Raw genomic sequence first — 23,595 nt, forward strand, 5'->3', positions numbered from 1 at the left:
AGGAATTTGCATTTGCCATCCAAGATAAAATTAAAAGGTATCAGATTATATCATGGCCTTTGCCTTACAAAGAGGTCTCATAACGCTTGTTCTAATTAAAAAGAAAAATAATTCAATTTCCCTGCTCCTTTAGGTCAATTAAATTCCTTAATAATACCATTAATGAACAGATCCAAGTGTGGACAGGCTGTAGGGATATTTGCAAACAGGGCCTCATTCTGACTGTAAAAATAAACTGTCACTTTAGTGTGTGGTCATTGCAGAACTGATGTAACAATCCCTGAAAAACCCTTAATGAAGCCAGGGAGTTCTATCCTGATGTCCAAACCTGTATCCAAGCTCCAGCTTTGTTCAGGTAAAACTCTCACTGAGGTCTGTGAGCTAAACCAGCAAGTAAATATTAGATCAGGAAATGGTGAGCAAGTCCCATGTAAGTACTGCTGAACGTGTTTCATGGTATCTGTCCTGTAATTTCTTGTCTTGCCTGTATTTGTTTGTATTTGGAGGTTTTCTTGTAGCTCCTCTTGTTATTCGAGGCCTTCTCTGGTTTGTTAGGTACAAGCCCACAGAGAAATTCTCCTCATATTCTTGGTGCCAAATAGATGGGATGAGTGACAGCTTAAAATCTCCCTAGTCAGCTGTTAAAATTGTTTGGGATCTTTTTTTTTGTTGGAGAGATGGATGCCTAAAGAATCTTTGGGAAAAGAGCTGCTTTCCCATTTGCAGGGCCATCATTCACAGCTAAACTAGAGTTTCCTGGGGCAGCATCACAGAAAACTTGTTTTGTCCAGTTTTCTGTCTTGTGAATGGAGATGTGGTTGGAATCTTAAGTAAATGTCCACACAGGAATAAACTTACAAGAATTGTCAAACATGGAACAAAAAGCCTTTTTTTTTCCTCCAAAGCATCAGCTGGGGAGATCTCAAAAGAAAGCTGAAAATGTTCTTGCCATGAGGAGGTGAGGTCAGATTTCAGTCCCCAGTGTCGTGGGGACCATCATCTGTAGATTAAAAGGATATTTCAGATATTTCAGTCTGCACATCAGCTCTCTGCCTGTCCGTTTGAGTCACTCGAAAGCGTGACGCGTCCCAGTGTTGGTGTCTTCCATGTGCTGTGGAAGTCCAAGTGTCTGTGACCCGAGTACCGACAGCCATCGTGACAGACCAGTCTCTGCTGCAACTGTTCCCCTCCCCCTTGGCAACCTGCAGTGATTGTATTTTGTCTCCTTCCCTTGGGAAAAGCCGTGGTGCTGAATTAGGGGCAGAGTGGGAAGGGCGTGGAAAGGGGAGGGAGGGATCCACATCCTTCCTCCCCACCTCCAGTTTTATGCATGACTGCACTGTTGGGAAGTTGTCCCCTGTGTTTGGGTGGCATGAGCGTGCAGAGCCTCTTCCTGCTTCCCTGGGAGAGGGGCTCAGGAAAGCTCTCCCACATGGAGATGTTGGCTGGAGAAATCCTCTGCAGCCCGGTGGGATCGGGAGGCTGAATTAGAAGCCCACCTGGAAGTGGGTGAGGTGGAGCTGAGCTCTCTTTCCCCCTCCCTTGACAGGGCATCCCTCTGGAGCTCCTGCGTGGTGCTGCCCCTGCTGGCTCTCACCTGGATGTCCGCAGTCCTGGCCATCACCGACCGGCGCTCGGCGCTTTTCCAGATCCTTTTCGCCGTCTTCGACTCCTTGGAGGGATTTGTCATCGTCATGGTCCACTGCATCCTCAGGCGGGAGGTGAGAGGGAGGAGTCTGTAATTATCTGTTACATAATTAACATTATTTCCCATAAAAACCACCTGGAAACGTGCCCAGCCAGCTTGGTAACTTCTCTAACCCTACAAATTTCACTTTGTGGGGACATATGACCCCAGACGTGACTGACATTTTCAGTCAGACGGAAGGAGGGGTGAATCAGGGTGAGATGGGATAACATGTCAGGTTTTGCTTGTTTGCCATCAAAATTCTCATTTCCAAAATGCTCACACCCCACCTCCAAAAATGCCACATTAAAGAAGTCATTTGTGTGATTTCAGGAGAGGTGAGATGCACTGAGATTTGCAGGATGAAATCTGTGCTGGCATTAACACCTTGATATTCCAGCTAGGAGGTGCAGCTAGCAATAATCAGGCAAGGAAATTGAGGAATTTCTCTTCAGCCTCCCTGTGGAGATTTAAAATGGTGAATTATATCAGGGAAGAAAAGGACGAATCTTTTATGTTTCTTTTATTCTTCTCATCCTGCAGAGTGAAGAGACTATTAATAACAGAGACAGGAAGGGGCTTTTTTTTCAATATTAATTTTATCTTCTTACAGTTCCTTTAAATTCAGTAAAACAGATTAATTTCTTATGTCAGGCCAATGAAATCAATGGAATTACACCACTGCCTTGGCTGAGACTCCTTCCACTAATTGCATTATAAATATGAGTCTGCATTTAACTCCCATTGCAGTCACTGGGATTTTTTTTTTCCAGTTATTTCAGTGAGTTTGGGATCAGATTTGTATTACAGGATCCTAATCAGACTTTGTAGACACCAATACAATGATTAATGCAGGAGCATCCATTTTAAACATATTGCAAGCTGCAAAATAAAAGACATTTTTATTCCTGACTGTATAAATCAAGCAAATGGAAGTGACCTAGGCAGCGACCCAGGGTGGCTGGAAAACCTCCGAGTTGCTCTTCAGTGTGTGAAATATGTAACACATAAACCACGTGAAAGAAATGCCTGGATGCTGCTAAAGCAGGGTCCGTGCCCTTTTGATCTAACAAGGGCTATTTTTATTTTGGATTTCAGCAGAATTTAACGTGGTTTGGTCAGTCTGACTCCGACCTTTGCCAATCTGTTCCTGCAGGTCCAGGATGCTGTGAAGTGCCGGGTTGTGGATCGTCAGGAGGAAGGGAATGGAGACTCAGGGGGGTCATTTCAGAACGGACACGCTCAACTAATGGTAGGGAAATCTCCCACTTCCCCTTTAGTAGGGGGTTTGTGGGGATTTTTGACTCATAACTGATAAGCAGAGGGCTCTGTCCATCACAGATCATTAATTCACCATTCTTATTTCCTTCAAACTTTTGCTTGAGCAAACGCAGCCCTTAAAATGGACTTTTTCACACAAATCTGGGGCGTTACATTGTCGTTTTAAGGTTCTCAAGCCTGCACACCAGGTTTTGCAGACAACTTGGTGAGATCCTTTCTTTCCCAGAAAAATAAAGAACCAAAATACAACTCCAGTGTCTTCCAGACCTTTTCATCCCCATCAAGCTGCCTGGTCCTGGCTGGAGCTAGGAAGTAGTAGTTTAATGCTGTTTTAATCACAGTCTGTTAGGTTGCTACCATAAAAAAATGCAGTCTCAGAGGGATTTTTTTCTCTCAAAAGCATACTTTGCTTCACTGGGAATAGTTTAAGCTCTGTAAATTGTGGTCCTGTTGTGTAAGTCCTTTGCAAACAGTAAAGAAATTGGCTGTGGGGCTTTGCCCTGCATCTGCTCCCCTGTTATGATGTAGTTGATGCAAGAAACGTTTAATTTCTGAGGTTAAGATAAAGATATCAGGAGAATCAGAGGATCTGAGCAACTTCCAAAAGCTCTTGGTTAATATTAGAGCTACAGCACAACCCAGTGATGTTTTTCTCCAGTCACTCCTGTGCTGAGCAGTTTCTGCCTGGCTACAAGACCTCATTTCAAACAGCAGAACCTTGGAGCCAAGACATCAGCAGAGCTTTAATTCCACCACACCTCGGTGGTGTTTCCTAAAAACAGGTGCCTCATTTAAATGCAGAGTCTTCTCATTTTCAGACAGGTTCTCGCTCTGCCTAATTGTGGGTAATTAGAGGGCCCCTTGCATGCCTGGTGCTTCGGCTTCTTCAGTAATAGACACCATAATCACACCCAGTCTCAATCTTCTTTTCCCTAAGCTAACACCCAGAGCTTTCTTATTCTCCCTCTGTAAATCACGTGCCCTCATATTATTTATATAACCCCCTCCAGATTCTCAGCATCCTGAAAAAAAAAGGTGGATCCTGTGATTGTCAGTCTGCTGTCGCCATCCCAAGCTTCAGGGTTTTGCATCCCTGTACAACTCCACATTTCCATTCATTATCAGCCACCTTGGGAAATTCTGTGTCAGCTGTGAGTTTTTTAGCAATGTTGCATTTCCTCCTGTGCTTCTGATGAGTGTTGGGAGGAGCAGGGAGCTTACAGTCACTTTCCTCACATTCCAGCACAAAAAGCAGCAGAATCTGCTTGTGAGTGATGACTCCTCGCTGGTATTTTTAGAGGGGTACAATGTCATTTTGTTGTAAAATCACCGAAGGAATCAAAAGCTTTTGCAGGATGACATTTTTGCCGTTACCTTTTCCGTTTATCTCCAAATCTGCCCAGCTAGTGAAAAGGAGCTCAGCTGAGTAGAACTGTTTTCCCTACAAAATCTTGTTGACTGGTATTAAATATAAACCTGTCTTTCATTTATTTATCAGCAGAATTAGTGCAGGCTGTTCAGCTGCATTTTTCTGGAACTCCTATCATGAAAATGAGATTATATTTTTCTGTGTCATCCTATTTGCCCATTTGAATGTTAGTTCAGTCGTATTTCTCTTCTGTTCTTTTCAGATTTGTTTGATATCCCAAAGAATTTACTGGGAAATTAGCATCAGGAAGGCTGAGATAGTTCAAAAACTCTTGGCCCTTCACCTGCTAATATATAAGTGTTTATCCCAGGGGGATGGGGATTTTTACCCACATTCTTCTCAGTATTCAAATGGATTTTATTTCATCACATTAATGATGTTAAGTGTCTTTCTGAAATGATACCAGAAATAATCAGTGAACTCTTCTACCTTCTGCCAGTCTGCAGCTTCCCCATTACTCCATGAAAGCTCACGGCCCGCTGTGACTCAGTTTATCCAGTTCTTTGAAATGTTATCTGCTCAAAGCTTCAGAAAAAGGATTAACTCCTCCTGGGAGAAGAAAGGAGTTCCCTTTGGCTGCGCAGACCACTTGAAAAAGTTATTCAGCCTTTGTGCCTGTGGGAGACATTGATTTTATATGTTAAGAGTTTCAGAAGCAGAGACTTGTTCCCACTTTATGTGACTTGGTGACAGATCACAAAAAAGCCCAGTGGGGCTGAAGCATTCCCAGCAGGATCCCCAGATCTCTTTAATAAAGGGTGGGGAATCCACTTAAATTTATGTATGGAGTGATACATTCAAAACAGTTTGGGCCAGGAGCCTGTTCCCTGTTTTTTATGAGTGCACATAAATGTGCTCCAGGAAGATTTTTTAGTCTGCAGCCCAGGAATAAGTGAATGGATGAGCAGATGAACCCCAGTTGAAAAGCAATGTTCCAGCTTTATCAGTGATCAAATTCAAAACCCAACAGGTGAAAAAACATGGTGTGTTTTCCATGTTTGAAAATCCAAGCCAAACCTCTCCACTCTCCTGGCAAAGGCTGTGCCCACCTCACTAATAAAGGGGGGTTTTGCATTTTCCAAGTTTTCCTGTCCTTCACCACCCCCTTTTGACCACATCCTCTGTGTTCTCTGTCTTTCAGACCGATTTCGAGAAGGACGTGGACATGGCTTGTAGATCAGGTGAGCACATCACAGGTGAGAATCAGCAAGTGACCTGGTTTGGGGATTGAACTAGGCCAATTTTTTTCTTCCCTTTCTGTTCCCTTTGTGTGTGTCTTGGTGCCTTGCATGTCCTCACGTGGGTTGCCCTTCCTTTCAACCCCGGCCAAAAGAAAGCAACACCCTGAATTCTCCCTTTCCCTTTCCTATTTTCCTGTACCTCTTTTGGCCTTTTAACAGAGATCAAGCCTTGCATCTGAGGAATTGGTTTTGTTTTTTTTCATGTAACACAGTGGCAGAGAAGAGCATCAAGGAAGAAGAGATGGGATCCATCTCTTCCTCCTGTGATTCTTCTTTGCTCCAGCAACCCCTGCTGGGGTGATGCCAACCTCAGGCAGCTCTGTGCTCATGAAGGCTGTCTTTGTAGAAAGTCTGGAATGTGAAGAGCCTTCCCACCACTCCACCTGGCTCCAGGCTCTTCTGTGTGCCTGGAAGTGGTTGGATCTCTCCTCTTCTGCCTGCTCCTTTCTGCTGTGTGTTCATCACACAGGTTCCTTTGGATCCTGAGGATGTGCATGAGTTGACAGCTCCTTTTCCCAATAATCTCAGGGATGTCTGTGCTGCCTGGATTCTCCCTGGCTGCCTGTTCCTCTCTGCAGGTCTCATCCTCTCCTGGTCCTGGCATGATTGACCTTTTGGCTGAGGTTATTTTTCTTAGCCTTTGTAGATACTGAAGCTTTAATTTTCCCTCCCAGATGTTTCCCCTCTGCCAAGCAAGAGAAATACCAGCTTGCTTGGAAATTGCATAATTTATATCTTCCAAACCAGGATCTTCCCAAGCCAGGGACAGCACATTCTGTGTTCAGTTACCACTATGACAAAGCTTCTCTTTAATTTTATTAATCTTTCTTTCTTTTTTTCTTTCCTGTTTTCTTGTCTTCTTTCCTTCTCTCTTTCTCTCCTTCTTTCCCTGCCCTGCCTTTTTTCTTTCTCCCCTCCTCTCTCTCTATATATAAACATCGACCTGTCCCTTTCATTTATCCTTTTCTTTATCTCATCTATCATTTATTTATCTGCTTCTAATGTATTTATCTATAATTCATCTATTTCATTCTATCTCACAATCACTTATTTATCTCTGTCCTCAGCTGTCTGTCTTGCTGTACCTGTTATTTATGTATTTCTGTCTGTCAACATTTGTCCCTGTCACTGTGTTTCTGTGTATTGTTTGTCACTGTCACTATCATTTATCTGTCTAATATCTATCTATATCTTATTTATCTTTTCCTGTCCATCTCTCTGCCTCACTCCCTCTCCCTGTGCTTATCACAGTCACAGTATATTTATCTCACTTACCCCTGTGATATCTTATTTCATGGTCTCTTTTCTGTCCATTTATCTCTTTTCAGGGTCTCTCAATTTGTTTTTTCTTTCTGTTTTTCTGTCTCACACTTTCTAATCTAATTTCTAGCTGTCAGCCTCTTCTCATTTGTCTCCCTCCTTCTCTTTTGACACCAAATATCTCAGTCACAAAAAATCACGTGTGAAAAACGTGTGGGGGGCCAAGTCTGAGTCAAGGGGATGCTCAGGGAACATTCACCAGGCACAGAGTCAGCTGTAAACCACTGCAGACCCCAGATTCCTCCTCTAGAGGAGCCTTTCTGGATCTGCCACCACACCTTTTCATCCCAAATTGAGTTTCCCAGAGGAAGGGAAGGAGCTGATTTGTTTCATGGGATTTCATGGCAGGAGCCCCTGGATCAGCAGCTTGCCAACAGCCTAAACTTCCCCTCCTTTGCCAGCATCCAACTCCAGAATTTGTATTTGTCTGCCTGGAGATTCTCCTTCTCTCATAAAGTGCTATTAGATTGTGCCAAGATAAGTAGTTAATAATAAACCTCATTTCAGAGACCTTTTGGAGCGGTGCATCATCCCATGCACTCTGCTTATTGAATAATAAAAACCAGGAACCCGTCCAATGGTTTCTGGCCATCATTTCTCCTGGAGGCACCATCTCCCCTCTTGTGATGGATTTGGGATGTGGCTGAGGCCACTTAGAACCCCTCACATTGATCCCCTGGTAGGATTTGCTCCAGGGCTTGGTGTTGAAGGCTCACTCTGCTCCTTGCTTGGAGATTGCCAAGTGGAAACCTCTCCAAACCTATTTTCTGCAGCTATATGAGCATGGAGAAGAGCCTGGATCAATAAACCTTGCTGGCACTCCCAAGGGAAGGGTTTGACTTGCTCTGATTTATCCCAGAGATGCCAAGATGCTTATGGCTGTCAGAGTTTTCAGCTTTAAAAGCTCTTTACAAGCTCTTTTTATTCTCCTTGGTGCCCTGGTCATCCTGCCTTGCCTGCTCTGTAGTCTTGGGGAGGGGGCTTTGATCGTCCCTCACTCCCACTCGGAGCTGGTAGGAAAACCAGCGTGTCCTCAGTGCCATGGGATGCCCGTCCCACCTCTGTCCCACATGGAGCAGCTGAATGATGTCAGCTCACCCCAAAAATCCTTCTCCCTGGTCCTAAAAAAAGATCCATTTACCTATTTTTATTTCCTCCTTGCGATGGGTGAAAGGGGAACATACATTTCTTTCTCTTTTGCTGTGCTGAAATTCTGGGTAAGTAGCCCACAACACTTTGCCCCACAGTCTGATTTCCATGATTTTCTGATTTTCCACCCAATGGAGCCATCAAGGTTGACGTCATTATTTTCCCAAGATCTTTGCTGCAGCCTGAAACCAACTGAGCAATAGATTATTATGCCTGGAAAAGGGGCAAATTATTTATTTTGTGGGCATTTTTGTGTGGGAATGAGTGTCCAAATGTCCTTTATGACATGATCACTTCCTACTCAGTTTTTTTTTAAGGAATATTCCCATCACCACTTGCTTTCCTGAAGGGAAATTGAAAATTCCTAAATAATGAGCTATTACAAAGGTTTATCATGATTACTGGAATGTAAGATTTTTTGGAGAGCAGTTTGAAATTCATAACAAAATACGGTGTGCTTCAAAATACCAGTTTATTAATACTGGAACTGTTATGGGAAAAGAGCAACCGGAAGTATTTTTGTGAATTAATACAAAAATTTAAATTTCAAGGGGGCTGGAACTCATTGACCTTTTACGTTCTCTTCCAGCCCAGACCATTTGATGATGTTATATTTGTATGAATCATTGATAATGTTGTATTTCAGCTATTTCCTGAATCAAAATAATTTTTTTTTTTTACACAAAAGCAACCTTTTATTTTCAACAATTCTACTCCACAGGCTAATAGCGTATAGATTTAATATATACATGCATATACCAGATATACTAAATATCTAAAAATCTCTTTGGTTTTCAGGGTATTGTTATCAATATGTTGACCTAGATGGGAGTTTAGACCGTGATTGTGTTGGAAAACTCACATCACAGAGAATTCTCTCAAAATAACAAAGATTTTTCCTCCCTAGCTTTAATTTTGCCTTCAGTATCCTGGATTTTAAAAATACAAATAATGTTAAACACTGCTGTGCCTCTTTGGGAGAGGGAAGTGACTGTGGGAGGTGTCTTGATGTACCAACAAAACGCCAGGTGAGGTGCTGAGGACGCTTCTCTGTCTCCCCAGTGCTGAACAAGGACATCACCACGTGCAGAACCTCGACCATCACGGGGACCCTGAAGCGCCCATCGCTGCCCGACGAGGAGAAGCTGAAACTCAACCACCAGAAAGGCTCATCCAACTTCAACAGTCTTCCAGCCAACGTCTCCAAAATGCACCTTCAGGGCTCCCCACACTACCTGGGCGCCATCAACCTGAACGAGTTCAGCAACCACTCCCTCACCCTGAAGAAGGACAAGAACCAGCCGCCGAAATCCATCTACATCTGCGACGGGGACATCTTCAAGAAGTTGGACTCGGAGCTCTCGCGGGCGCAAGAGCAGACCCTGGACACCAGCTACGTGATCCTGCCCACCAACACGTCCACCTTGAGGGCCAAACCCAAAGATGAGAGCAAGTACAGCATCAACATCGACCAGATGCCTCAGACACGGCTCATCCACCTCAGCATGGCCACCGACCCCGGCTTCGTGGTCAAGAGTCCCCCGCGGGAGCCGGTGACCATGGCGTGCAGTGAGGTGCAGGGTTCCTCCATGATCCAGCAGCAGCAGCAGCTGGCTCCACAGAACATCTCCAACGAGTCGCAGATTCCCAACAGCCTGTGTGACACGGGTGACTCAGGGAACTCGGGTGTGGTGTCCAAGAGCGAGACCGTCTCCACCCTCTCCATGAGCTCCTTGGAGGTGAGCATGGAAACGGCAGCAGCGTTCTCAGCCCAGGGTGATGTTCTGCCCTCAATCCCAGCCACTCCAGGGGGCTGAAAAGAAAAACTTCAGGGAAAATGTAGCCCAGGATGCAATGCCAGTGTCGTATTACCCTGAGGGACCACTGGCATGTGATCTTATTTCGGAATATAATGTCACAACTTCCATTGCCAGATCAACTGTTTTTAGCCCTACAGGTGCTGCAAAGTCAAAACAAAAGTTAATTTATCAAAGATTATTCATATTAATGCCAGGCACATGGCACATCTTTTCACCTTTATATCCTTTACCCTATTTCTCATTTTGATGATTTCAGGCATGGTACAGATGAGAAAATCCCAGTGATCCAGGCTGGATGGTGCTTGGAACAACCTGGGATAGTGGAAAGTGTTCATGCCCATGGCAGGAGGTTGGAACTGGTTGATTTTAATATCCCTTCCAACATAAATGATTCAATAACTCAAAATATTTGGCACTTCCCATCATTAAGAGCCAGAAAAACACGTTAAAGGTGTAGAAAAAGGGAAAGGAGAAGGACTTTTCCTGTTTTATTCTCTTACTAACTTTTACCCATCTTCTTCTCTCCTGAACCACCCAGAGGCGGAAATCCCGGTATGCAGAGTTAGATTTTGAGGTGAGTACATCCCTTTCTAAATGTTGGTCCCAAATTTTTTGAGCCACCCTCTCCAATTATTTCACCCTTGCCAGAGCACAGGAAATGCATGTTCAGCCTGCTCAAACGTGGAAAGGGAAATCCTTCTAGAAGCTGTCCTGCCTCTCCTTCTGGGCAGCAGAAGGTAGAAGTGAAATGCAGATGGGTTGAATTAAAAAGAAAATGACATTGTGGAACATTTTTTAATTAAATTACCCCAATTCTACCCTAATGTTTGGGTGGGCCCTGAACACATTTACAGAGGTGACAAACTGATGAAAGGCTGGGCATGGGGACAGCGATCAGTTAAAGAAGGGCAGCAAACCTTCCTGAGGACATTGACAGTCAAGCTTAAATTCTGCAGCATAAAAATCGGATTGTTGCATGTTTAAGGGTTTTTTTTTAGGTCAAAAATTAGTATTTTACACTTTCTCCCACCATCTCACCTTGAAAATAAAAGCAGTGCTGCAGTGGGTCCTCAGTAAATGCTGAAGGTATTTCAGGCACCTGCAGGGAGACAGAGCTGGGGTTAAATGATGTAACTCTGGTGGGAGGACGTGTTCCTGATGGGGTTTGCTGATCTGTGGCCCTTTGTGTTTGCTCCAGAAAATCATGCACACGAGGAAACGTCACCAAGACATGTTCCAGGACCTGAACAGAAAACTCCAGCACGCAGAGAAGGAGAAGGAGTCTCCAACAACGGACAGCAAGGTTAGTCAGACACTTCCAGAAGCCCTCTGGTGCCAGCAGGAGCATGGGAACCAGCAGGAAATTGGTTTTTGACCATGCATCTTGCAGAAAACACATGTACACCACACAGCAGCCCAGGAGGAGGATTCTGTCCTTCTGTCTGTCTGTGGTGTTGTCTTCTCTGTGTCTATCCTTGGCATTCCCTTCCAGGTCATCCCTTTGTGCCCTATTCATCCACTCCTGGGTAGGAACTGGAAATTGGGGTGACCATGAGGAAATCTGGGTGGAAAGTGGAGAGGGCAGAAAGAGGGGAAGCATCTCCCCTCCCTTGAGGGGCTGAGGCAGAGGCCAAGGTGGCAGTGATGGGATATTTAGGATGGCCACAGCAGTGGGATTTAAGATGTGATGCTGGGAGCACATTTTCAGGAGTGGAAAATATTAAATCCAGGTTATCTGTGACAGCTGACATGTGGAAATGAGCAGGTCCAGACGAGGCCATGAAGGTTCTCCAAGGGCTGGAGCATCTCTCCTATGAGGAAAGGCTGAGAAAATTTGGATTGTTCAGCCTGTAGAAGAGAAGACACCTAGATGAGCTTATTGTGGCCTTTCAGTCACTACAGGAGCTGGACTTTGGCAAGGTCAGGTAGTGACAAGACTGTGACAACCAGCAAGGGGCAAGGGCTTTAACCTGACAGTGAGTAGGGTTAGATTGGATATTAGGAAGAAGTTCTTCCTTCTGTGGGTGCTGAAGCTCTGCCACAGGTTGCCCAGAGAAGCTGTGGCTGCTTCATCCCTGGAAGAAGGCCAGGTTGGAGCAGCCTAGGGTGGTGGGAGGTGTCCATGCCCATGGCAGGGGATTGGAATGAGATGATTTTTATAGCCTTTTCTAACCCAAACCATTCTGTGATCCTGTGATATCCATGTTTTTCCTTGACAGGAGCAAAGTTCCAGGGAAAAGGGGACTTCTTTAAAGGGGACAGACTTAGGGAAGGGCCTTTCAGCCTTTTTTAGGGGCAGAGATCTGGGACTAGAAAAAAAATTATCAGGAGCCTTTGTAATAATTGGTGTTGTAAATAATAAAATAAGGAAGAGCAGGCAGATGGCACCTTCCACGTGTCTCAGCCAACTGGGCAAGGACTGAAAGGCTGCAAGGAAATTTTACATCTCCAGCTGAAGAGAAGAACAAGCAGCAGAGCCAGGTTGACAGTAAGAAATTAAATTTCCTGCACTCAGGAGAGAGGCAAGGTGAGCTAATTATAACCATTCTTGGTGATTTGTAATCAAAGCCCCTCGTGACAAGAAAGTCATTGAGGGGCTGAGGAGAGAAGGGTAACAAAGATGGAGAAGGGTCTGGAGCATGAGTCTGATGAGGAGCACTTGAGGGAGCTGGGGGGACTCAGCCTGGAGAAAAGGAGGTTCAGGGGGGACCTTCTACTCTCTAGAACTCCCTGACAGGAGGTTGGAGCCATGTGGAGTCAGTCTTCTCTCGCAGGTAAAAAGTGATAGAACAAGATGAACCAACTCCAGTTGCACCAGGGGAAGTTCAGGTTGGATATTTGGAAAAAATTCTACAGTGAAAGCGGTGGAATCACCATCCCTGGAAGTGTTCAGAAACCGTGTAGATGTGGCACCTGGGGACATGGTTTAGTGGTGTCCTTGGCAGTGCTGTGTTGAAAGCTGGATCAGTGATCTTGGAGGTCTTTTCCAGCCTCAATGATTCCATGATCCTAAGACAGATCCAGGATGTAGCACCCCCCTGCAGTGGGGCAGATGTGGCACTGGTGGAGCTTATTTTGATGGGACTCCCTTGGAGGCAAGAGCAGAGCTCAGAGGGTGATGGAAGAAGAGGTTTGGGGTTTTTTGGAAGGAACCAGAGCATTACAGAGCCTTTGGTCTGTGTTCTGACCCCACATTGCTGTGCTGAGCTCCAGAGATGTTACCCCAGCAAATCCTACTTTTATTGCATGTGGCAAGGTGTCATTATGGGCTGCCCAGTGTAACAGAGTGGGTCTGCAGGTTCAGGTCAAAGAATCCTGCCTGGCTCAGAATCCCAATGATTCTCACTCATGTCACCTCTCTGGGTTTTTTCGGTTTGTTTTTTTTTTTTTTCAGATATTTTAGTATGACGCAACTGTAAACCCAAAAAATGCTTAAATCCAGTGTAAAAGCTAATCTGTGGTCTGTTTGCAGGAGGGATTTATAGATTGGGAAGGTTTTAGCATTTCAGAGATGCATCTATGTAGAATTAAAGTTGCCGCTGTCAGCATCAAAGAGCTTTGAGATGCTGAAGGAGGTTCTGAAGGTGGCTTTTGCATATTGACTGGATCTTTTTCAAGTTGGGAATTTTATCTTGGATTTAACAGGAGAGGGGGGAGCTTGTGAAGAGCAGGATTGGCAAGTCAGGAGTGGGTATTGGTTTAAAAAACACCCAAAGCAATACAAAGTAAAATAAACAGGTTTTTTCCCAGCCCTTTTTCTACCATTTGCTGCTGAGGACCCCACTGGAACTCAGGCCTCATCATGAGCTCACCCTGAGAAGGAAGAGTAGATAACAGGGATTAAAAAAACAACAAAAGAATGTTTTCTCTTTCATGGATATTTAGGTTAAAAAATGAGGAGTGTTTCTTCTGGTGGCAGTGATAAATCAAACCTTAGTGTAAGTCTGTCTTTCATTTGCACTGCAGAGCATCATGGACCCATCCCAACCCCTTCTGTGACATTGTCTTTGTTTAAAAAATAGGTGTCTGCTAAGGAAGGCAGAATCCTTCCCTGAAATGGAAAATGTAAACCCCCTCCCTCCAAATTATTACAATTTTCAAACTAAGGGGCTCTCAGGCAAAGATAGGAGAGTAGGAATTACAGTTCTTTATTAGGAGAATTAAAAATACATGTAATAGTACAAACAAAACAAAACAAAAAAAAAAAAACAAAAAAAAAAAAAAAACAAAAAAAAAAACATTGACAGACTCAGAACATGCCCTGACACCCTGTGGATCAGGGTGGAGCCAGCAGTCCCATCCCAAGGTGGTTCAGCCCTCCTGCAGTGCCAGCTGTGCTTCTGTGGGATCAGGGATCCTCGAGAAGGGTGGAGTTTTCCTCTGAAGGTCCAGGGCTGGTGGAGATGGGCCTGGGCTCCCTCTGGGAATTCAGTGCAGAAGAAAGCTGCTCCTGTGGGAATGCAGTGGGAAAAGGCTGCTGTGGTATCCCAAAACCTCAGATTATATCCAGGTAGGAATGCTTGGCTCCTCCCCCTGGGCGGAGCATCTCCCCAGGGGATGATGGAATTTTATCAGCCATGCAGGGACACTCACTGGCCATGAACAGAAGAGATCTCCTGGAGGGAGGATTGGTTGTGGGAGAGATAAAGAAAACTGCCCAATGAGCAGAAGATAACTGCCCCACCTCTAACAGATGGAAATAGAATACACACCCCAGCTAAATCTTTCAGCCTAAGACAGACACGAATCCAAAACATTCCTTAACCAGTGAAAGCTCCGCGCCTTGGAATGAGCAAGGTCATCAGGATCCTGGAGTACCCTTGAGCCCTTCCTCATCCCAGAGCAGAAGGGATTTTTCCTTGGACTGCTCCATCTGCCAGCATTGCTGTTCTCTCTGATTTCCTTTTTAAATAAACAACCACAAAGTCAAGCTCCCAAGTCTCTCTCCAAGCCTGGCATTTTCCCAGCCTCTCCTGGCAGCATGTCCCATTGTCCTCAGTCCTTTCCAGGATACAATGCTTCTCCTGATCTTGCTGTTCCTCTCTCCTCCCTCAACACCAAGGTCAGAAAAGTGCTGATGAAAACTGGAAATAAACACCTGCACAGGACAGACATCCTGTGGATTCCTAGGAATGGTGCTGGCCATTTTTAGGGATCAATTTTTTAGGGATTTTATTATAAATTTTCATCCACACCGTACTCCAGTGCATTTACCATATCACACTAAACACAAGCTCCTTTCACATGAATTCCTAAATTATCAGATTTTAAGGAAACACCAAGAGAAGAATGGGATGAAGGAACAAATTTTCAGTCTCTTTAGGAAAAATGATGGAAAATTCAACCATCTTGTTTTATTTACTGTTGAGAATTTCTCCAGCTTCAAGGGTAAAATATAATTTTTAGAACCCCTTTTTGAGGGGTTTTCAGCCACGACACAAAGGTTTATAAAAGCACATGTATTCCTCCTTTTTAGGTATCCTGATAAATGGAAACTTGGGATAAATGTTAGTAGTATGTACACTCAATAAAGAAAAATGTCCTTTGCTCACTGTCCCAGAGAAATAACTGGCAGAGCTGGAAACATAATCAGGAATTCACCGAATAATTAAGGTTGAAAAAGACCTCCAAAACCATCAATTCCAACCACTAAACTCTGTCTCAAAGTGCCACAACTAAAAATTCGTCCCAAGAGGTGACTTCACCACTTCCCTGGGCACCTGTTCCTATATTCAGTATCCCATCTCTCTTGACCACCCTTTCATTGAATAAATTTTTGCTAATATCCAGCCTAAACCTCTCCTGGCACAACTTGAGGGCATTTCCTCTTGTCCGGTTCCTTGGGAAGAGAGACTGAGTCAGGGAATTTTAAATGGAGACGAGTTTGGGGATGAATTCTGCTTTTCCATCAACCTGCAGTTGAGGAGTCCTAATCCACATCCCACTGGGATTGGGGTGTTCCCACTGCCATCAGCTTCCTAATGAGAATCTGTCAGAATTATAGGAAGCAGGAGAGTTCCTGGAATGCCAGTCAGGTCTGAATCTTGCTCATACTCCAGGCATTCCCAGGAATGTGGCACTAGCCACAGGTATTGTTGCACTGCAGTTATTTTGCTGGAAACCAAAGCATATTCCTAATGATGAACCAGGCTGAGCCTCAGAGTACAGTAATAAAGAATTTCCCTTCCTTGGAGAATAAACATGGATTTTTTCCATATTTTCCAGTTTATTACATAAAATTTATTCCATGTGACACGTAGTTTCTTTTGCCTCTACCCCAACTCTAAAATGCTCCCACTGGAAGCACCCTCAACTATTCCTGATTAAAATCACATTTTCCAGCAGGATCCACGTTCAGAGCACACAGGACCACACATCCAGGTGGTGTTCAAGCCTTGGCCACCTCATCCCTGCAACAGAAAAGTGTGGTCACACTCAAAATGTCTTTGAGCTGAAGGAGGGACATTCAGATGGGATATTGGGGAAAATTTCATCCCTGTGAGGCCCTGGCACAGGCTGCCCAGAGGAGCTTTGGATGTCTCATCCCTGGAAGTGTCCAAGGCCAGGCTGGACAGGGTTTGGAACAACCTGGGATAGTGGAAGGTGTCCCTGCCCATGGCAGGGGGTGGAACGAGTCAATCTTTGAGATCCCTTCCAACCCAAACCATTCAGGGATTCTGTGATTTGTGGCTGTATGGACTGATCAGGGATGTAGACGCTATTTCCCAAAGTTAATTTTTCCATACTGGGGAATTAAGATTGGAGCAGGATGGCATCCAGCAAGAATTGATGACAGCCAAGTTGTAAAGTCAGGATTTTTTAATGCACTGATGGATCTCTGCATGACCTTACCATGATCCTGGCAGGTCTCTTCCCACTCTGGATATTCTGTGGCAAATTTTTTCTCCTTGCAGTCTTCAGCTTCAGGTGAGGCAAGAATGGTGGAGTTGATTTTTTTCCTAACTCAGAAGGAAGTTTTGGGGTTGTAGGCAGGAATTCTTTGCTCGTGTTTTGCTGGAATTTGGGACAGATGTTCTCTGACCACCTGAAGAGATGGAAAAATCTAAAAATAACACCTCAGGAACAGCTGGTTTGCTGTGCTCATCCTCCTCCCAAACCTGTAGAGGTTTCACACTCTTGCCCTTCCATTTAATCCCAGACCAAACTGGAAGCTGATGTAGCCCCTGAGAGGAAAACTGAATGAGCTCTGTGTGTGTGGAATATTTATCCCCCTGACAGCTTATTTGCAACCAGGAAGCATCAAAGGAACCAAAGACTTGGAGACAACCACAGCAGGATTTGCATCAAAATACCCAGCCACCCCCACCAGGCATCCTGATAAAAATTTAAAGCTCTCTTGGTGTCTGGGATGCACCAAACCCTCATTTTTAAGGCTGCAATAAGCAGTGAGTGGCTTCCACGTGGATTATAAATCTCTTTCTATACAGGAGATTTTTTGATACATATTGGAGTGTTAGCTTGGGACTGACTCAGACAGCAGAGTTCTTCCTTCCTAATCACTCCCATCACTTTGACTCCTTCTTTACTTCCCCAATTGCTACCAAAAAAAGAAAAAAATCCCATTGTTGGAAAGCCTTGTTGCAAGTTTGTTTCTCCCTTTCAAAGCCTGACCTTTGCCTGTCAGACTGCAGGCTCCACCATGCAATTTCTTCCCCTTTTTCCTCCTAAATACACAGAGTTACCCAGCTCTGAATTCTTGTAGCTGAGAGCTCTTCACATTAAAGGAGAGTAGTGGTTATTTCCAAGCTGCTTTGTACTACACAGGAAATATTTTTCCTGTGCAGATCTCTGTTCTCAGGGTTTAACATCTCCAACTCTGCTGTTCCCTGGGAGTTAATTGCCAAAGAAATTCCAGGGTTTGGGCTGGACATGGAGAGGGGTCTGTGGTTTTGTAGGCTTTTAAAAAAGCAAAGGTTTTGCTTCTCCTACGCTTTGATAGCAGTGGAAGTGGCGCTCCTGCCTTCCCCCTCAGCAGGAATCCTTTGATGCAGCTCCATTAGAGAAGCTGGAATCACATCCATATCCCTCTTTTCCTGCCAGCATCTGGCTTGGCATTCATTTTAAACAGCAGCTCTTTGCTTGTGCCGAGGTCAGCACTGGACAGAGCTCTGCAAATTCCTTGGATTTTCTCCTTCTTGTCGATGAGCTCCCTGCCACATTCAGCTCCCTGCAGCTGGAATGGTTTTTGCTTTGGCTCCTGTCCTGCAGCTCACATGCAGGATCTGGACTCAGTTTATAATTCACAGAATTACAGAATGGTTTGGATTGGAAGGAATATTAAAAATCCTCTCATGCCACCCCCCAGCCATGGGCAGGGACACCTTCCACTATCCCAGGTTGCTCCAAGTCCCATCCAGCCTGGCCTTGGACACTTCCATGGATGGGGCAGCCACAGCTTCTCTGGAAAAAACACAACTCTCAAATCCCATCCCAAATCCCTTGTTGATAGTGAAAAGCACCTGCTCCAAATCCTATTTTAATAAGCTGTAAGGTTTTTTCCTACCTAACTTTTCCTTATTTCCTTCTGGAGAGTGTTTCTGTCTTGATTCCTCACTTTCTTTTCGCACAATGAGATTTTTCTTAGCTTTTCTCTATGGGCATCTGGAGACTTGCCCATTCAACCAGCACTAGCTTTGGCAACCTAATGGAGTTTTGAGAAATAAAGGACCATGGAGACACAGCAAAAGTCTAAAGGGTTTTAAGATGACAGAGGGCAGGTTTAGATTGAATATTAGGAAGAAATTCTTCCCTGTGAGGGTGCTGAGGCCCAGAGAAGCTGTGGCTGCCCCATCCCTGGAATAGTCCAAGGCCAGGTTGGATAGACCTTGGATCAACCTGGGATAGTGGAAGGTGTCCCTGCCCATGGCAGGGAGGTGGGATGAGATGATCTTAATATCTCTTCCAACCCAATCCATGCCCTGATTCTGTAATTCTGTGATTTTATGAATATTGATGGATATTGCAGCTCATCCCCAGGCAGGGCTGTGTCTCCCTGGTGTGCTCTGCTACAGGAACTGGAACATTGGGAATCTGCTGGCTGGGTGTCCCTCGGCAAGGGAAGCTCCAATTTTGGGAAGGGTGTCTTTGTGTCACATCTTTAATCCCCTCTGCACTGCTTAAAGGCAAAGTTTAACAGACCAATTAGTAAAGCTTTTATAGGGAGGAGCTCTGCATAAAGTCCAGTAATTACTGCAATAAATTCTGTTATGAAAATGGCATCAAATCTTAATTCAGTCAGCCATAAACCATCTGCCAGCTCCCAGGTACCAAAATACACCATCAATCAGAAGTTCACCTCCTCCTGCAGATCATCCAGCACCTTTTGTCCCAGCAATCAGGGGACAAAATTTGTCCCAGAGAAACCTGTTCCCTGTATCCTGTGCTCCAGCACCGGGAAGTGCCACCAGCACATGGAAACTCCTGGTTTTTTATACTCTGAAGTATGAATAATTCTTTACAGAGTCTAAATAAAAGACCCTGTGAAAAATCACGCTTTGGGTGCTCTTGGTCCCCTCCTGGATCCCCAGTTGCCCCCATGAGGCAGCTTTGAGAGTTTCCAAGATTTTAGGGAATTTAGTCCTCCAGGTGGGCTCTTCACAGACCATAAGCATTGTCCCAAAAAAGGCTGGGATTGGACCAGTTGGATTAACAGCAAGGATGCTCTGGAAAACAGCGTGTTCCTCATGCTGGTGGGACCACAGGTGTTCTGTGCAGCTTTTAGGCTTGTCTGGAGTCAATGAAAGACTTCCTTGCTCCAGAGACTGTTCACCTTCAGCTGTTTGGTCTCACTAGAATTTGTCTCACAGCCACCCCTTCAGGATGGATGAACTTCAGGGAATACACAAGCAGAAGACAAATTTTTATAGCCCAGGAAATGCTGGGTTTTTCAAGTTTCTTAACTGATCTCTAAGTTAAAACCACAAATTATTTCTACTTTTTTTTCCCCCAATTTAAATTAATGAAATTCTGAACAAAGCCAACCACTTCCTTTTATTTTGCTTTTCTCCTAAATGAAAAGGGAAAAAAAAAAAAAGAAAAAGCATAATCTTTGTAGTTCACTAGCATAAAATGAAAGAACTGCAGCTACTTGCTTCTGAGAAGGAAAATTCATCATTCTCTAAAGAAACAAGACAGCTTTCCCATTTTCTAATCACTTTTCATCGACATTGATCTGAAGATGGATTAGACGAGCGTGAGCCACATTTATCCTTCAAATTCCCTGCTCTACGGTCTGAATAACTTCATCCTGGTCCTGCAGTCATCAATGTCATGGGGAGAGACCATTTGGGTCATGAAATATCCTTCAAGTTGACACCAGAGGCAAGGAAAGCAGCATGGGAGGGAGTTCTAGGGGAGTTACCACCGAGTGCTCAGCGGAAGGCCCCGAGTAGCTCCTCAGTTATTCAGGGTAACCATAAAAACTGGCTGTTAAAAAACTAAAAACTAACAACAAAAAACAAAAACAATCAAAAACCCCACAAAACAAACACAGGGAGGCGCAGCTTGAGCAGTTCATGAGCTTTGGCTGAAATGGGAGATCCAAGCTGTGCCTCAGAGCAGACTCTTGGGCTGTGTTTATGCACTGCAGGGATGGTGCTCCTGAGGAAAAGAGTTGGGAATACAGGAGCTCGGCATGAAGCCAGCCAGAACCCCTGGAGGCAGCACAGGAACGTGTGCAGGGTGAGGGAGGGGATTCTGCTCCTCAATTCTGCTCTGGTCAGACCCCACCTGGAACCTTTTGTCCAGTTCTGGGGTCTCAACACACGAAGGATGTGGAGCACCAAGATGATCACATGGATGGAGCAGCTCTGCTGGGAGGAAAAGCGGAGGAAATTGGGATTATCCAGCCTGGGGAAGAGAAGGCTCCAGGGAAACCTCAGAGCCCCTTCCAGTGCCTGAAGGGGCTGCAAGAGAGCTGGAGAGGGACTTGGGACAAGGGATGGAATGCCAGGACAAGAGGGAATGGTTTTAAATTGACAGAGGGCAGGGTTAGATGGGATATTGGGAAGAAATTCTTTCCCGTGAGTGTGTTGAGGCCCTGGCATAGCTTGGCAGAGAAGCTGTGGCTGCCCCAACCCTGGACATACCCAATGCCAGTGTGGACAGAGCTTGGAGCAGCCTGGGATAGTGGAGGTGTCCCTGCCCAGGGCAGGGGCTGGAATGAAATGGTTTTTAAGGTCCCTTCCAACCCAAACCATTCTGTGATTTTTGTGATGATTCCCTGAAGACCCAGGGTAAGGACCCAAAACCATCACCTTTCCATTCCCACCACGAGTCCAGCACAGGTGACTCTGCAGTCTGCCAGGACCAGCTCCAGCAGAAGGATGTGTTGATGATCTCAATGCACTTCCCCTCTGTCCTTGTCAGAGAGCTGGGGGTTTTGCTGGCTCTGCACCCTAAACACCTTTTATCCCAAATCCTCCCCCTCCACCTTAAAAATTTGCAGCTAAAATGAACATCAGGGCTGAATGAAGGAGCCTCTCAGTGCCACCAGGATGACGAACACTTCGAGTATGGAGCTGGTTTTACCCCAGCTCTGAGTGTGGGTGCTCCCTTCTTTCCCACCCTTTTTTTTTTTTTTTTTAATCCATGATCCTGGCACCAGGCAGGGACTGATAAACATTTCCCTCCTTCCCAGAAGCTGCTGTGTCAGGCCAGAGTGATGGCTCTGTTCCTGGCAGAGCAGCTCCTGGTGCTTTCAGCCCGTCTGGGGCCAGCCCGGGCTGTCTCGGAGGCACCAGGCCAGCCCCAGGCCTTTTCCAGCCAGATTACACATCCCTCTCTCCAGGATTTCTTTCTTTTCTATGCATAGCTCAGTTTTCCCTCCTGTCTGCAAGGATTGCAAAGACCCCACAGTGAAGCTGGAGGGAAATGCCAGGGTTGGAGCATTAGCTCAGTGCCTGTTTCTCTGTGCTGCTCAAGTGGCCAAGACCCCATAAAAACTTTTTTCCATATGGAGGGAAAGAAAAGGGGAGCTGTTCCCAGGAGCCTGCTACCAATTCCCAGGGTACCCTGTGCCAAGAGGAGATTTTCTTTTGTCTCCCAGCATCCTTCCCTTAGCTCTGCCAGGCTGATTAACCTGCTCAGAGATCCCAGTGGGCACAGAATCCTTCTGCAGCCACCCCTGAGCCAGCACTTCCCTCACAGCCTCACCAGAGAAGCCTGATCCTTTCCTGAGAAACTGAGAACGAAAAGCAAGAATCCCTTCTTCATTTCCTCGTTTTCCAGAGCTCTTTTTCATCTTCTAACTGTGAATTAACACCTTTGTGGTCACTAAGCCCAGGTCGGTATCACACTGATAAGGAGGATGGAAATCACCATGTGGGGTCAGACCCAAGGGCAGTTTCTGCCTCCTCCCCATGGCAGAGTGAAAAGGAGCATGGAGAAATAAAAGTTCCAGCCTGTGGTGGTGCATCTTCAAAAAGATCCCCAGAACTGCAGGAATTTGTGCTCAGAGACCCCTTGATGCAGAGTGATGTCACTTCACTGGACAGCACCGAAATAATGATGTTTTTTGAGTGTTTCTGTGTACTTTTCATGAGTTTAGAAGCTTTCAGGATGGACAGAGAGCTGTGGAAAGGTGGTCTGGAGGTTGGCTGGGCACTGTGGGCAGGTCCAGCTCCCGGGATTCACTCCTGGGTCCTCTGGAGTTCCTTTGTTGGAACAGATTTTCCCAATCCCCAACATCAGTGGTCCATTCCTGTCATCCACAAGCTCTCAGAGCTTCACAGACCTCTTTTACCTCCAACCATAATCTCTTTTAAGGCCTGAAGGCTGGAGTTTGCAATCATTCCTCCCACAAGACATTCTCTATAACTTTATCCATGGCTAGAAACCATCCACATTTATCATTTTCCCTTTATCCTCCCCTCAGGAAGCCCATGGAGTGCCTGGAATATTCAAGATGCAGATGCAGAATGGAGATGTTCACAGCCAGAATAATATTTCCTGTTTCATTTTTTTTCTTCCTTTCTTAATTTTTCTCTTCTCAACAACTCACAACATTTAATGTCTGGGGTTTGAATAATTTTTGTCACCCTTAGGTGGAGTTCCCCAGTGACAGGGCTGATCGGACGCCAATGCTGTAGATGTGAGCTCATAATTTTTTCATTTTGTTGTTTTTGTTTTTTTTTTCTCCCTCAATTTCTGTTCCTTCCACGGTTTTGCAGCTCCTCTTGCTCACTAGCCCTTGACAGGGAGGGCTCTGAGGTTTGCTGATCACGTTCAGGGTGCATGATCAGATCTGGGAGCATCCTCCCACCATGAAGGAGAGGCTGAAGGTCAGGAGTGTGGCAGATGGAGAGAGGCTGCTAAAACAGGGACTGGCTGCAAACACAACCTGATGCTGAAGGTGGCCATAAATAATCCCATCAAAAAAAGGCTCTTGTTTGAGGGGAAAAACGAATTATTTATGAACTTCATGCATAACATCACTTGTGCTGCTCTCTAATACAGCTGTGGGCATCAGCAGCTTCGAAAATTTGTGGCATTGCAGCAGTGGTGGGAGAAAAAAAATGTTTTTCATTGAAACAAATATGTCTTCACCTTTTGGGAAACTTAAAAAAAAAAAAAAAACACAAAAAGAGCAAAAATTGGAATGAATTTGTGTTCCTTCCCGCTGTCTTTTCAGACAGACTGATGGTCTCC

At 45.1% G+C, this 23,595-nt stretch overlaps 1 protein-coding gene across 16 annotated transcripts in view; it reads left to right on the top strand.

Moving 5' to 3' along the window:
* Positions 1 to 23,595, top strand: part of ADGRB1 (adhesion G protein-coupled receptor B1) — a 283,024-nt gene that overhangs the window by 254,567 nt on the left and 4,862 nt on the right. For 13 of the 16 annotated variants that reach the window (XM_085572623.1, XM_085572625.1, XM_077781806.2 and 10 more), the window contains 6 exons: positions 1,550 to 1,721; positions 2,844 to 2,939; positions 5,539 to 5,593; positions 9,170 to 9,846; positions 10,466 to 10,501; positions 11,126 to 11,230. In XM_085572623.1, the coding sequence (XP_085428749.1) occupies positions 1,550 to 1,721; positions 2,844 to 2,939; positions 5,539 to 5,593; positions 9,170 to 9,846; positions 10,466 to 10,501; positions 11,126 to 11,230 (1,141 nt within the window). The remainder of the gene's footprint in view (positions 1 to 1,549; positions 1,722 to 2,843; positions 2,940 to 5,538; positions 5,594 to 9,169; positions 9,847 to 10,465; positions 10,502 to 11,125; positions 11,231 to 23,595) is intronic. The other 3 variants (XM_085572626.1, XM_085572634.1, XM_085572637.1) reach the window with 1 other exon arrangement.

The sequence above is a fragment of the Lonchura striata genome, chromosome 2, assembly GCF_050655825.1.
Source record: "Lonchura striata isolate lonStrDom1 chromosome 2, ASM5065582v1, whole genome shotgun sequence".
NCBI classification, from domain to species: Eukaryota; Metazoa; Chordata; class Aves; order Passeriformes; family Estrildidae; genus Lonchura; species Lonchura striata.